This window comes from Pocillopora damicornis, chromosome 4 (genome assembly GCF_964200805.1).
Source record: "Pocillopora damicornis chromosome 4, jaPocDami1.2, whole genome shotgun sequence".
NCBI lineage: Eukaryota > Metazoa > Cnidaria > Anthozoa > Scleractinia > Pocilloporidae > Pocillopora > Pocillopora damicornis.
Genome location: NC_142673.1, coordinates 16,480,597 through 16,491,877, shown reverse-complemented (window position 1 = coordinate 16,491,877; position 11,281 = coordinate 16,480,597). Strand labels below are relative to the sequence as shown.

Below are 11,281 nucleotides of genomic sequence, written 5' to 3'. Positions count from 1 at the left end.
CTGTGTATCTTCGCTGTGTATTGTATTGTGACTGTAAATACCTTCGCTGTAATTGTCGATAGTGGATCAATTTTCAATCGATTGTCGTTAGTATTGTAGGATAGCACGACTGTCTTACTTCTCACTGTTATTGCTGTAGAATACTCGCGCCACTCTCACCATGAACCACTCGACTGCATTGCTAAAACCAAAGGCATCTTGGTCATCAAGGCGGCGCGTTTGTTTTTATTGTTAGTTCTCGGGCCCCTTGTGCCGTTTTCCTCGACTGTGCCTGACAGTTGTGATTACACGACACTCAATAAGAGCTACCCCATTCAGGCAATCCGAAATACTGAATCGAAAATAGCTCAATCGGTGACTCGCTCCATTTAGTAATGGTCACAGGACTGAATGAAGTCCAATTCGGTCTGTTATCAAACGAGTGTTAACAAAGTCAGACGACCGCGCATCCTCTCGCTGGTTTCTAACTCTGGTAAAGACCAAAAAGGTGCTGCAGTCTATACTCGAGTGATTCAGGAAATTCTCTTCAGTTATCACTTCACTACAGTAGCGAGATGCTAAGTCTCGACATCTGAATGCTAATTCTCATAGCTGGAGACTTCTAAGTGTTAGAAGATTTCTTTGTTACTCCAGTTGTTATAAAAAAACCCCACTGTCAGCTGACAATTTACCAACTTCTTAACTCGTCTTCGACAATGTATCAAAACTCTCTAGGGAATTTTAAATCATTCCTAAGAGTACAGGAACTACAGGCCCCCTGTGCCATATTCCTTGACTGTGTCTGACAGTTGTGATTACTTGGTTTTGGTTTCACGACAGTCAACGAGAGCCACTCGATTCAGACAATCCGAAATACTGAAAATAGCTCGAGCGGAGACTCTTTCCATCTAGTAATGGTCACAGGACTAGGTGGCCGGAATCTAATTCCATCTGCAGTCATACGACTGATAACAAAGTCGGACGACCGCGCAGTAGGAGTCCGATTTGTTTATCACGAGTAGATTACAGACCAAATTGGACGACACGAAGTCTTCTTACCGATTAATCATAAAAATTACAATTTTTTAAACCAATCTCAATCGAGGAAATTGTGATTTTTTATGATTTATACTGTAGAAAAGGGCTGTTCCAGTTACACTTTTCTGTAAGGTTAGCGAAAAACTGGAGGAGATAGAGATTACCAGCCTAGCTTAAAGGATGTAAAATTTAACGTGTCTCTGACTCCTGTCCCCTCTTCCGACTCCCCCCCCCCCCCTCCCACCCACCCTCTTCCTTTAAATTCCGAATGAGGGAGATCAGAGGCAAGCTCTTGACAAAATTTTGCAGGATGAGGGAATCTGACAAAAAACCAGTTGGTACCGAACCTATCTCAGGCTCTATCTCTCAGGGAAATGGTAGTTGTCAGGGGTAACCTTTGAACGAGGGGCTGGCTCAGGTTACAGTTTGTACTCCGTAATAGTAATCTTTTGTTTAAACCTTAACACCGCTAAAACCATCATGCTTATTCAATCTCTACACTGTTCTTTCTACATTTCTTTGGTGTTGATAAGGAAAGTTTGTTCAACAATCAAGCTATTTTAGTTGGCGATCATGCTCTTTATTCTCATGATCTTAATGTTTGATTCAGAAATGATGCTAAAGGGAGAAAATAGATGCTGATCACTCCTGAGAGTTTGACTGACAACTTTCTCGGCGATGTCGTTGCGTAACTTGTCGAGACCTCACTGGACAGGTCTGTGCGAAGCCACGTGTAACTACTGTTCTTTCGGCCTGCTCTCTAAATAATTACACAGCAGCAGATACATTCATTGACGAAAGAATCCGAAACTACAGCACCACGTTTGGTGTACCTTCTTCTCCGCCGTATTTGTGAATTACTTCGATAACAACTCAGTTCGTTTTCATCACATTCCTCCGCCTCGCTATGCGTTCGGTAATACACGCTACCGCTCGTGATGGCCCGAACGCGTGACAAGGAGTCTGATGATAATTGGGAGTTGTCAAAGGCAACGCTTGCGTCACAAGATTCGTTTTGATTGGCCTCTCGAATAAATGACACCTGCCGCCGACTTGGCGTGACAGCCCCGTGACGACTCTGGCCCGTTGCATGATCGTTACTGAATGACAAAGAGGTGGGTCTCTGTGATTTCTCTTCTGAGTGAATGTATTGCTTTTCGCTGTTACTGATCGAAAGACTCGATTCATCGCTGGGTTTTCCCTCTTTTTCCTTTTCATTATTCTCAACTGATTCCCTATTTTCTTCATCTGCACTCAGTAAAGTTCTCTGATCCTTAGTTCCTATCGGTTGGTCGTTGTAGAAGGAGTCCTCTCTCCGCGCTCTTGTTTCTTGCTCATCTTCGTCGATAAGTTGTGTAGAATCATTTGCTCCATAGAAACTCGCAATACTTTCGTCAGCCATTAAACGAGCCTTCTGCAAGCTGCAGAAAAAAAAATCATCGCATTTAGTCTAGAAAATTGAAATGATTGAGGCTGCTTGTCAAGCACTATCAACGAAGACATTGTACTGATCCGGTACTCGTTAAGACTAATGCTGCATCAGAACAATTTTAAGTTGAGCAGTTTGAATGAGCGGACATTTAGCTTTAAGTTAGAGGCATCGGTTTATCTTTTTGGCTATCTTTATTGAGGTATTTTAACTCTAAGCCCTTACAATTTGTCGCTTTTGTCGGCTTTTTTTACGTTAGCATTTGAAATAGCTATATCCCTGAAAATGGAAAGAGGCACGAAACATTCATAACCTTAGAATAAAGGGAGTAAGTTTCTTAAGAAACTGTGGTGATGCGTCGGTGGGAAAGTATAACAGGGTAATTTGGTATTATCAACTAAGTTGATAACGTAAATTGGCCACCGAAAGGGGTTTTAAAAGCGTTAGCCCTTCGTTAGCCCTTCGTGCATAGCCTTGGGTTTTGGACTTGGGAGCCCTGACAACAATAGCTGCGCTAAAAAATCGACACTTAAAGATTCAGTGTTAATCAAGACAGTACAAATGTCATTAGTAGAAATAATGTACTCACATTAACGACACCACCATCAAGACTTCCCCGAAGAGAGCGTAAATCGGGCCAATTAACATTTTTGAACCAGAAGTACAAGCGATAAGAGACTAGCAGTACCAGTTATTGGAGAAAGCAGATCACGCAAAAAGAAGAAATTTGTAGTAAATAAAAAACTTCATCAATTTGCCTTGCTGGCAGGTCTCATGACTATCACGATTAGAATTCTTACCCATATTTATTGCTTTATTGTAAAGACTGGGTTTGGCACAACTCAAACTGCGGAAAATCCTCTAGAAATGGCCTCTACTTGGAGTTGATCAGAGTCATTTCCCTGTTTGACCGCTGGGCAGAGGAATGGGGACTCTGAAGACGAGATTGATTGCATTTGTTTAGTTTGCTTCATAACAAACACGACCTCAAGAAAACGTTCACAGGACAAGCCTATGTATTTTTTTACATGACTTAGGGCGGCTAAAAAAATACTACAAATCACGGTAAAAATGTACTATTATAAAAATTTTGTGATAACTCGGAGAAATAGCACTTCCATCCGAGAGACGCGTGAAGACGAAAATTCGGCATAAACTTATGTTGCTGTCGAAGTGTAACTGTTTACATCCGCAAGCTCCAATTCTTATTCGACGCCTTTCCAAAATTTTTCCTAGTGTGTTTGCACCGACATTTTCAGAAAAGTTATGGCTCAGCAACGAAATCGTAGATGAATGCAGATGCGACCAAGATTAGTACTACTCAATTTATGTGAGACAGCAACTAATATATGTGCGCTTACATAAGAAACCTCTGCGTTGCTTAAAAATTCATTCCATTTTTTGGAGCAGGAAACTCAGCTTTCAGAGAGAACCAGTGATTTTGAATACTGAAATGGTCAATGATTTGAGTAAACCGGTTGATGCTGCAATCACTGAACGAACCGGCTCGCTGGGATTCGATGAGTACCGCCAGTACTACAGCACTGTATTCCTCTCTGACATTACGTTGACCTCCTGAGAGTTTCCTAACAAATTTATGCCCTGTAGGATTTGAAATTTCTCGCCATTTTAACATTTTGCTTTAAAATCACGACAGAATAGCTCTTTGGAAATTTCAACATCAATTTCAACACTTTTGGCATCGTGTTTAAACATAACAATTTCGATACGGATTGATACGGTACAAATACATCTTACGGTTAGCAATACACTTAGACTATAAAACCTACCTAGCGAAATACTGCTGTTATGCAATTGTGCACTGATACATGGATTGCGAACGAATGAACCATGGGCCTCTTTGGCTACTTAGAAATTTCGAAAACTGATTGCGAAATATTTATAATAAGCACACTGGAACAATGATTAATTGTTTTAACAAGGTTTGGAGTAACACAATGTTGTGTATTAGACTGATGTCACACAACAGAAGAAATGAATGCAAAGTGCTTTCTCAATTTTTTTTTCAAAGTCACTAGTTCGGTTATTGGATTTTGAGTGAATGGTCGGCATCAAAGATAAGCTATTCTCAGGGAGTGAATCACAATTCAGTATCTCAATGAACTGTCATCCCAGTGGAAATCATCGCGGACAACATATGTAAAACTAAATTTAAGTAGATGAAAGACCTGTATTATCATATTCTGACAGAGCTGTATCTGGTTACGACTAAAGGTAAAACTACAGGGACCGCGCAGAGGGAGAGGCTGGGGGGGGGCTTTAGCCCCCCCCCACTTTTTTGCAAGAATAAAAATAAATTAAACAAAAAATAATTTAACAAAAAAATTTTCCTTCACGCATTCTTCTTTAGTCCCCCCACTCGAGAACTTGCTGCGCGGTCCCTCAACTACCGTAACAAACGGCTAGTTATTCTCATCTTGTTGAACACTTAACATCCTTCTGTGTTCTGCCTCGTTCTTCAAAGCCTGCCACAAGGTGGACTCATGTAGTAGCTCCGGGCGAAAGTCACGAACCTAGTTTAGATTCTCATTCAAACTCTTGTTACATTCCCGTGACCGACTGAAGTCATTTTCAACTGAGGATTACGATTTTGACATTTCCTTTGTTTTTAAGTTTGTATTAAGACCTACCAACGATCTCCAGCCAAAAAGTTGGCTAATGAATCGTGTTAAAATCAGTCAACTTTTCAGCGCCATCTTGTTGTGTCATATTTCAGTGATTGTTTTGTTGCCATGCACATCTAATGTTAATTTTTAACTCGTGATTGCGCGCATGCGCAAGAGCGAGTTGTAGATATGATGTAGAGAATGGCACTCGCTCGCTCGCTCGCTCGATTGGTCGATTCCTGTAAACTTTTTTTCGATTTTAGGCTTTTGAGTGCATTTGCTAGTTTTTGGCGAGCAATAAACAAACGAAATGGCGACCTTTGTTGCTAAGAATAGTGGTGGGGTGAAAAAGGAGCCAATGATAATCTTAAAAGAGTTTTTTTTTTTCGTTTTAGTTCCAACAAGCGGCGCCAGCGACTGGCAGGCATGCAAGGATTCACACTGAAATAACAGAACAACCTTCGTTTTACATAAAATTGTAATTTACAATCCTTGAACTTGAAAACAATCCGAAGATTCATTGAAAATATCACTTACTGCGAAGCGCTCGGAGTTTACAGATGTTCAAAAGCTTTGTCTGTTATGGCGTGAGATTGAGGATAAAATCGATCATTACGTTTCGTGTCGTGTGTTTTTCCTGTGTGAAGCAACAAAAGATGCCGGCGACTGACGAAATTACAAGTTAACACGAAAATCGAATAACACCTAAACAAACAATTTTAGCTACCGATTTTCAGTGAGTTTTCAAAGAACAATTTTCTTTTAAGTTTCAAGACAGTTTGAAGATTCAAAATACATATTACGTACTGAAATGCGAAAGTTATACGCCACAAAATTGATAAATAGGCCTGAAAAGAAATTCTATCTTGTTATTGATTATACGTTGCCTAGCACGTGACTAAAATCTACCCAGGCGGAGATCCAAAATGACGGTGGCAGTCTTGACTTAGTTATATCACTCAAAACTCGTTCCCGTTTGTCTCATTTGATAAAAAGGGAATCGTTAATGTTTTCATTAAGACAGTATTGCCTTGATTTTCTAATATTTACAATGATAGACAGTAAATTTCACTTTTCACCCACATTTACTTCCAATCTTTTCTTTTGAACCAGAAACAAAAATGATATACGTTTAAAACACATGACATCATCCACCCTTGTCAAATGTAATAGCATGATCATTTCAATTGTAATGCCTTCTCATCCCAACGTTACTTTGTTTCTTTGCTACATTAGCGAACACTGAACTACTGCTCGTACTCTAGATATGACAATCAACCACAAATTCCCTAAACCAGATAACATTAAACATAATCCAAAAAATCATGTGTCAATTTACGAGTTTGCTCACAGAGCACTTTCATTTTCATTGTTAACTCAGCGGCAAAGCTCCCGTGGGTACTTCAGCATCCGCTTAGGAGAGCTTTTACTACATAAAAAAGTAAAATTATTGAGGCAAATGAACGATTTATATCAATGATGTAGACAAATCCCCTTGTCCCTGAGCTTGTTAACTTTTGGTAAGTCCGTTTAAAGCCGTTCCCTTTTCTTTTAGAGGATAGGGAGCGGCTGTATACCAGCTAACAAAGGTCAAATTGTCATATGAAGTTTGGTTTCATCTTTTCTTCATCAACGATGAATTAATTCAAGTCCAGGAAATCGCATATTTTCATCTAGACTGAAGGTTCAAGCTTGTTAAAAGAGCATCATAACAATATTACCTTGAAGGTTGGAGAATTTCATTTGGGCGTGTTTGCCCGGGCAAGTACAAGTCGATCTATTATACGTTGGGAATTAACTAGAATCTAGGATCAAGCCTCTGATACTCGCTGGTCTTCATAAAAAGTCATCTGCATCATCATATCATGGTCAATGTTTAATTTGAGGATATAATGTTTCTATTACACGTAATCTAAGTATTCAAATATTACGTCTTCATTGACCAGTGGTGAGGGGGACCGGATCCTACTCGGTTTAAACCTCGCAGTCGACATTCTCCGGCCAATCACAGACGAGTAGATCGGGATTGAACAGAAGTCCCGGAGGACATGGCCTTTCATGTGTGTTACCAGCCGTGTCACACATTATGTAACCAGAGCAGTTATCAGGATCAGCGTGCACCCCAGGTGTATGGGTTTCACAAAAATCTGGAAAAGCAATAAGGCAGAGTGAATAAGTGAGTTCTTCTGCCTGAAGTTAGACCGATATGTAAAATAAGACATCCAGGTGTATTTAGTGGTGTTTTTTTACGCCGGAATGTAAGGGATAACTTTAGAAGATACATTTTCCTGTCTTTAATGAAGAGAACTTTGCGACCGGAAGGCGATGTAAGGAAATTCTTCGAATGTCAATGTTTGTATTTGAGAATGACGGTGAAGCCACCTTTATCTTCGATGAAAGTAAATAATGCGGTTTTAATCATATGTTCACACATATAAAGAGCTACGTCACGTAATTTTGAAGAACTTTTATTGTCCCAGCAGATTGGCAATAAACCTTCAGTAAATAATCGTTCACCATGAAGAAGAGAAACACTAAAGAGGGACACGATAATGTAAATTGCTAAACATGAAATAATTAAGGTTTAATTCTTCAAGATAGACAAACCGTGACGAAGTTCCTTTTAACGGGTCCCAAATGTTTCTTTTCACTCTTCCTCTGAGGTCTAGCTTTGGCCCCGATGACACATTGCGCCAGAGCCAATTCTACTGTTCGGCCTTTTCGGCAAAGTACTCAGAACATTACAATATTTGTATCACCGAAGGCTTTTCTTACCTGAAGCTCTTTTCTCTAACACTCTTGGCAAAACACCTGTACATTAAACATATGAACATAGTGTCATTCAAGACAATAGCATTTTTTTCATTTGATGCGTTCTAACTCTCTGAGATGGAAAACAGTTACTCTCTAAATCGTGAAGATGCTTGAGGGTGATCATTGCAGTAATGAGCTTCGCTCAAGCATGCGCACAAGTAAGAATAAAGCCTGAAAGACTCTCTCTAAGTCATGTAACAACGCCAATTCATTCATATTTACCTTTGTGAGTATAATTCCCAAACAATATGAAGGCGATTTTCTATTCGAACTTACAGACTAAAAAGCATGAATTCCTGCAGAATACTTAAAATAAAGAAGAACTAAAACCAGTCGCTCAGTCGTTCGTATATAAAGCAAGGTACAACTCCATCAAGCTTCTTCAAATTATAGCTAAGTACATCGCAATTAATTTAACAGTTATTCACGGTCGTATTGTTTGTAAACCGTTTAGTAAAGATATAATTTAGCAGAATTAGACGACATCGATGGTATAAAAAGGTTACCTGCGTTTGACTAAAAAGTGGTAGGATAGGCTAAAAAGACTGATGATCATCTTAATGAATATGGTGCTGGACGGTTGCCGAATTTAAACATTCTTGTTCCAAAGAAACAGAGAAGAACAAAGATTTTTAAAACGTTTATTTGGTTGCGGTTTGTAACACCGCCGCTTTCTGAGTATGTGTACGTTTAGATTTATTCCAGATGCACTCTGATTTTCAGTCTTTCTGGAGCTGATTCTCGAACAGTAAGGTTTGAATATTAGTCTTAAGTAGCAAAACGACATTATTTCACTGTGTGTACATAGCCGAACCAAGCCTCCCATTTGGAGATTCCTCTGAAGCAAAATCACACATAATCGGTTCCAATATTGCAAAGAAAGGATAAGGTAGTTTCATCGGTTTAATTGAACAACTTAACATTAATTAATTTAACCAATCATGTTTGGCTAAAATTTCCCAGCTAAGCATCCTTCACCCTTCACATCAGATCCATTCAAGGCCAAAATTCTGATACAGAGTCTTCTCAAACATATTACAGTACATCATGTGCGATACAAAAAGGGCAAAGAAAATTGGCCTAAACACTGACAGTGTTATAAGACCACAATACTGTACTGTCAACACATCCATAGCTGTGAAACATGTCCGACTAACTAACCATGTAAAGCAGGGCACTATGAGGTTGGCATACACCCACGAATAGAGGCTTACCTCCCTTAAACAAATATCAAGAACCTGATTTAGAACCTAGGTAGTCTGATTTCACTGTAAACACCATTTGTCTAAGAACGTACGGAGGTTTACTTTAAAAAAAACCTAGGTTCTTATCTGCGAGTTTTTACCGTAGCTTTCGTTAGCTGCGATTGATTGGTTTCGAATCGCTGGTTAAGGCAGCTCGTTTTCATCAGCCTGTTCTGGTTATGCTGTCATCTCACAGCGCTGGTAGCTTGTCTTAAGTTAGTAGGTGTAGGTTGAATTTCCTTAGTGAACTGAGAGAAGTCAACGAAGATTGTAAACTTCCTTTTGAAGACCATGAGGTCATACTAGATGAGTTTTGCAACAACCAGACATAGCGCTTAGAGTATAAGGTATGACAACAAGTTCTTCGACACGTTTTTTATTTAAACGCGACGCATAATCAACTCCAACGACCGTGACGCACGTCAAGAGGAAGTACGTAACCACGACCAGAACACACTTCTTTAAAGACGAATCTTTCGATAATCAGGCCACAATAAGTCAATTTGTGCGACCAAAAAACAAGTCTAAAAGTGTCTTTTTCTTCGCAGAAACAACTACATGAACGACTAAAAGACGCGGGGAACGAATTCTAACACAACTCCCACGAAAGACCTGGCACAACGAACAGATACCATAAAATCACGCATGCAATCAATTAAGAGACATAGGAATTGTTTGTATCTACCATTGGAGTAACTTTTCGAGGACACGGTAACGGCTAACACTGAGATAGCAATTACCAAACACCAAACGGTTGTTGTCTTCATTTTTCTTGGTGCGGTCGTCGAAGGCAGGATCTAAATGAACTGACATGAGTTAAGACCTGTTCAGTAGAGTGCTTAGAGAGTCGCTTACTTTAATACTGTCGTGGGGTATTCAGTCAGTTAATCATAAGACAGTACGATTCAGTGATCCATTTGTGTCTAGATAAGTTTCGAATTCGAAATTGGAGTTATTTGAGTATTAGCTATTACGATGAGATCCCTGATTCTGACTGATGTTGCCGTTGTCGATTATTTACCAACATTCTTGTCCGGTCTGTTTGGCTAGGGACAAATGCGACACTTGAATTATTTCTATTCCTTAGAAAATTTGTGGCGAATTCTCTGAGATGAGATAATTCTTTTTTTCCCATGTAGGAATGTTGAGGATGTCATTGAATCATTTTATTGATAAATTTGTAAATGAGTGGAAACATATAAACTGATTAAACAAAGTCAACAAAGGAACAATGTTAAAGTGGACATTCGGACGCGTATTTTGTCGCATCCATTACACCTTACCGAATTTACGTCTAGCTGATAGGGGAACGTGTTCAAATGGGTAATTGTAAAAACTCTCCTCGTTTTGAAATGTCTCAAGTCTCAAGTTAATTTAAATCGTTGTCTGCCTGATATCGTAGAAACTCTCTCTTTGTTCTTTTTTTTGATACAGATGTGAAACGAGTTGTCATTAAAGAATTAAGAAAATGTAACACCAACATAGTACTGTTCGTAATTACCGCAATCAGTGTGACATAAAAACTGAGGGTAGAGGAGTTATTTCTTAAAATTCAGTACTCGAGGAGAAGTTTTTTTCAAAAACGTACTTTCTTCGTATCGCAACTTACTTGAAATGTGGTAGAGTTTTTCAGTCAAAAGGAAAGGGGAAGTGAGGTAGTTCCAGAATAGAAAAAGCTATCCGACTTTGATTTAAAGATCAATAATAATAAGTATATATCAGATTGACTACTTACGAAGAAGTGATAGATGGCGATCACAGCAGTACTGGAAAGCTGGAAGAGTCGTGCTGGAGCTCGAAGCGAGTGTTCAATATATTGTAAAAGTTTGCGACGGACTTAAGGTAATTCTGTTGTTCAATCTATTTATGTTGATATATCAAATCATTCCACCTGCTTAAAAAATTAATTTAAAAAAATTATTTAAAAAAATCCTTGAAAAAATAATTTTTGTTTTTTTAATTAAAAAAATTGTTAAAAAAATGATGTAAAAAATAATTAAATATATTGTTCTGACAACAGGCTATTAAAAATAGGTTATGCTATTTCGAAGTTTCAGATATTTTTTTATTTAGCAGCAAATGCAAGTTGTGTTGGGCTAACGTGTTACCCCACAAAAAAATTATTAAAAAAATCATTAAAAATATCAATT

At 38.8% G+C, this 11,281-nt stretch overlaps 2 protein-coding genes across 9 annotated transcripts; both read right to left on the bottom strand.

The window, feature by feature from the left end:
- Window positions 1-1,079: 1,079 nt before the first annotated feature.
- On the bottom strand, window positions 1,080-5,193 carry LOC113677172 (uncharacterized). Of its 5 annotated transcripts, none has more exons than XM_089203917.1 (3): window positions 5,098-5,184; window positions 3,247-3,380; window positions 1,080-2,438 (listed from the first exon to the last, which is right to left on the bottom strand). In XM_089203917.1, exon 3 carries the CDS (start codon window positions 2,417-2,419, stop codon window positions 1,778-1,780), a length of 642 nt encoding a protein of 213 aa, XP_089060043.1. In that variant the 5' UTR covers window positions 2,420-2,438; window positions 3,247-3,380; window positions 5,098-5,184; the 3' UTR covers window positions 1,080-1,777. The 5 variants fall into 5 exon arrangements, with proteins under 5 accessions (XP_089060043.1, XP_027049735.2, XP_089060042.1 ...); XM_027193934.2 differs by lacking the exon at window positions 5,098-5,184 and adding an exon at window positions 4,237-4,359; XM_089203916.1 differs by lacking the exon at window positions 5,098-5,184 and adding an exon at window positions 4,237-4,339 and having other exon boundaries at window positions 3,036-3,380.
- Window positions 5,194-6,931: 1,738 nt separating this feature from the next.
- LOC113677171 (U-scoloptoxin(01)-Er1a-like) lies at window positions 6,932-10,970 on the bottom strand. Of its 4 annotated transcripts, none has more exons than XM_089203909.1 (4): window positions 10,863-10,970; window positions 9,817-9,937; window positions 7,849-7,884; window positions 6,932-7,220 (listed from the first exon to the last, which is right to left on the bottom strand). In XM_089203909.1, the coding sequence occupies exons 2-4, from the start codon at window positions 9,896-9,898 to the stop codon at window positions 7,048-7,050; spliced, it is 291 nt and encodes a 96-aa protein (XP_089060035.1). In that variant the 5' UTR covers window positions 9,899-9,937; window positions 10,863-10,970; the 3' UTR covers window positions 6,932-7,047. The 4 variants fall into 4 exon arrangements, with proteins under 4 accessions (XP_089060035.1, XP_089060037.1, XP_089060034.1 ...); XM_089203911.1 differs by having other exon boundaries at window positions 9,817-9,928; XM_089203908.1 differs by having other exon boundaries at window positions 10,867-10,970.
- Between the last annotated feature and the right edge of the window lie 311 nt (window positions 10,971-11,281).

Coding starts and splice junctions, on each gene's coding strand:
- LOC113677171 (XM_089203909.1), bottom strand. CDS start 9,898: ATGAAGACAACAACCGTTTGGTGTTTGGTAATTGCTATCTCAGTGTTA. Junction 7,885..9,816: donor CTCGAAAAGTTACTCCAATG/GTAGATACAAAC, acceptor TTTAATGTACAG/GTGTTTTGCCAAGAGTGTTA. Junction 7,221..7,848: donor GTTAGAGAAAAGAGCTTCAG/GTAAGAAAAGCC, acceptor TTGCTTTTCCAG/ATTTTTGTGAAACCCATACA.
- LOC113677172 (XM_089203916.1), bottom strand. CDS start 3,094: ATGTTAATTGGCCCGATTTACGCTCTCTTCGGGGAAGTCTTGATGGTG. Junction 2,439..3,035: donor TTGATGGTGGTGTCGTTAAT/GTGAGTACATTA, acceptor TTTTTTCTGCAG/CTTGCAGAAGGCTCGTTTAA.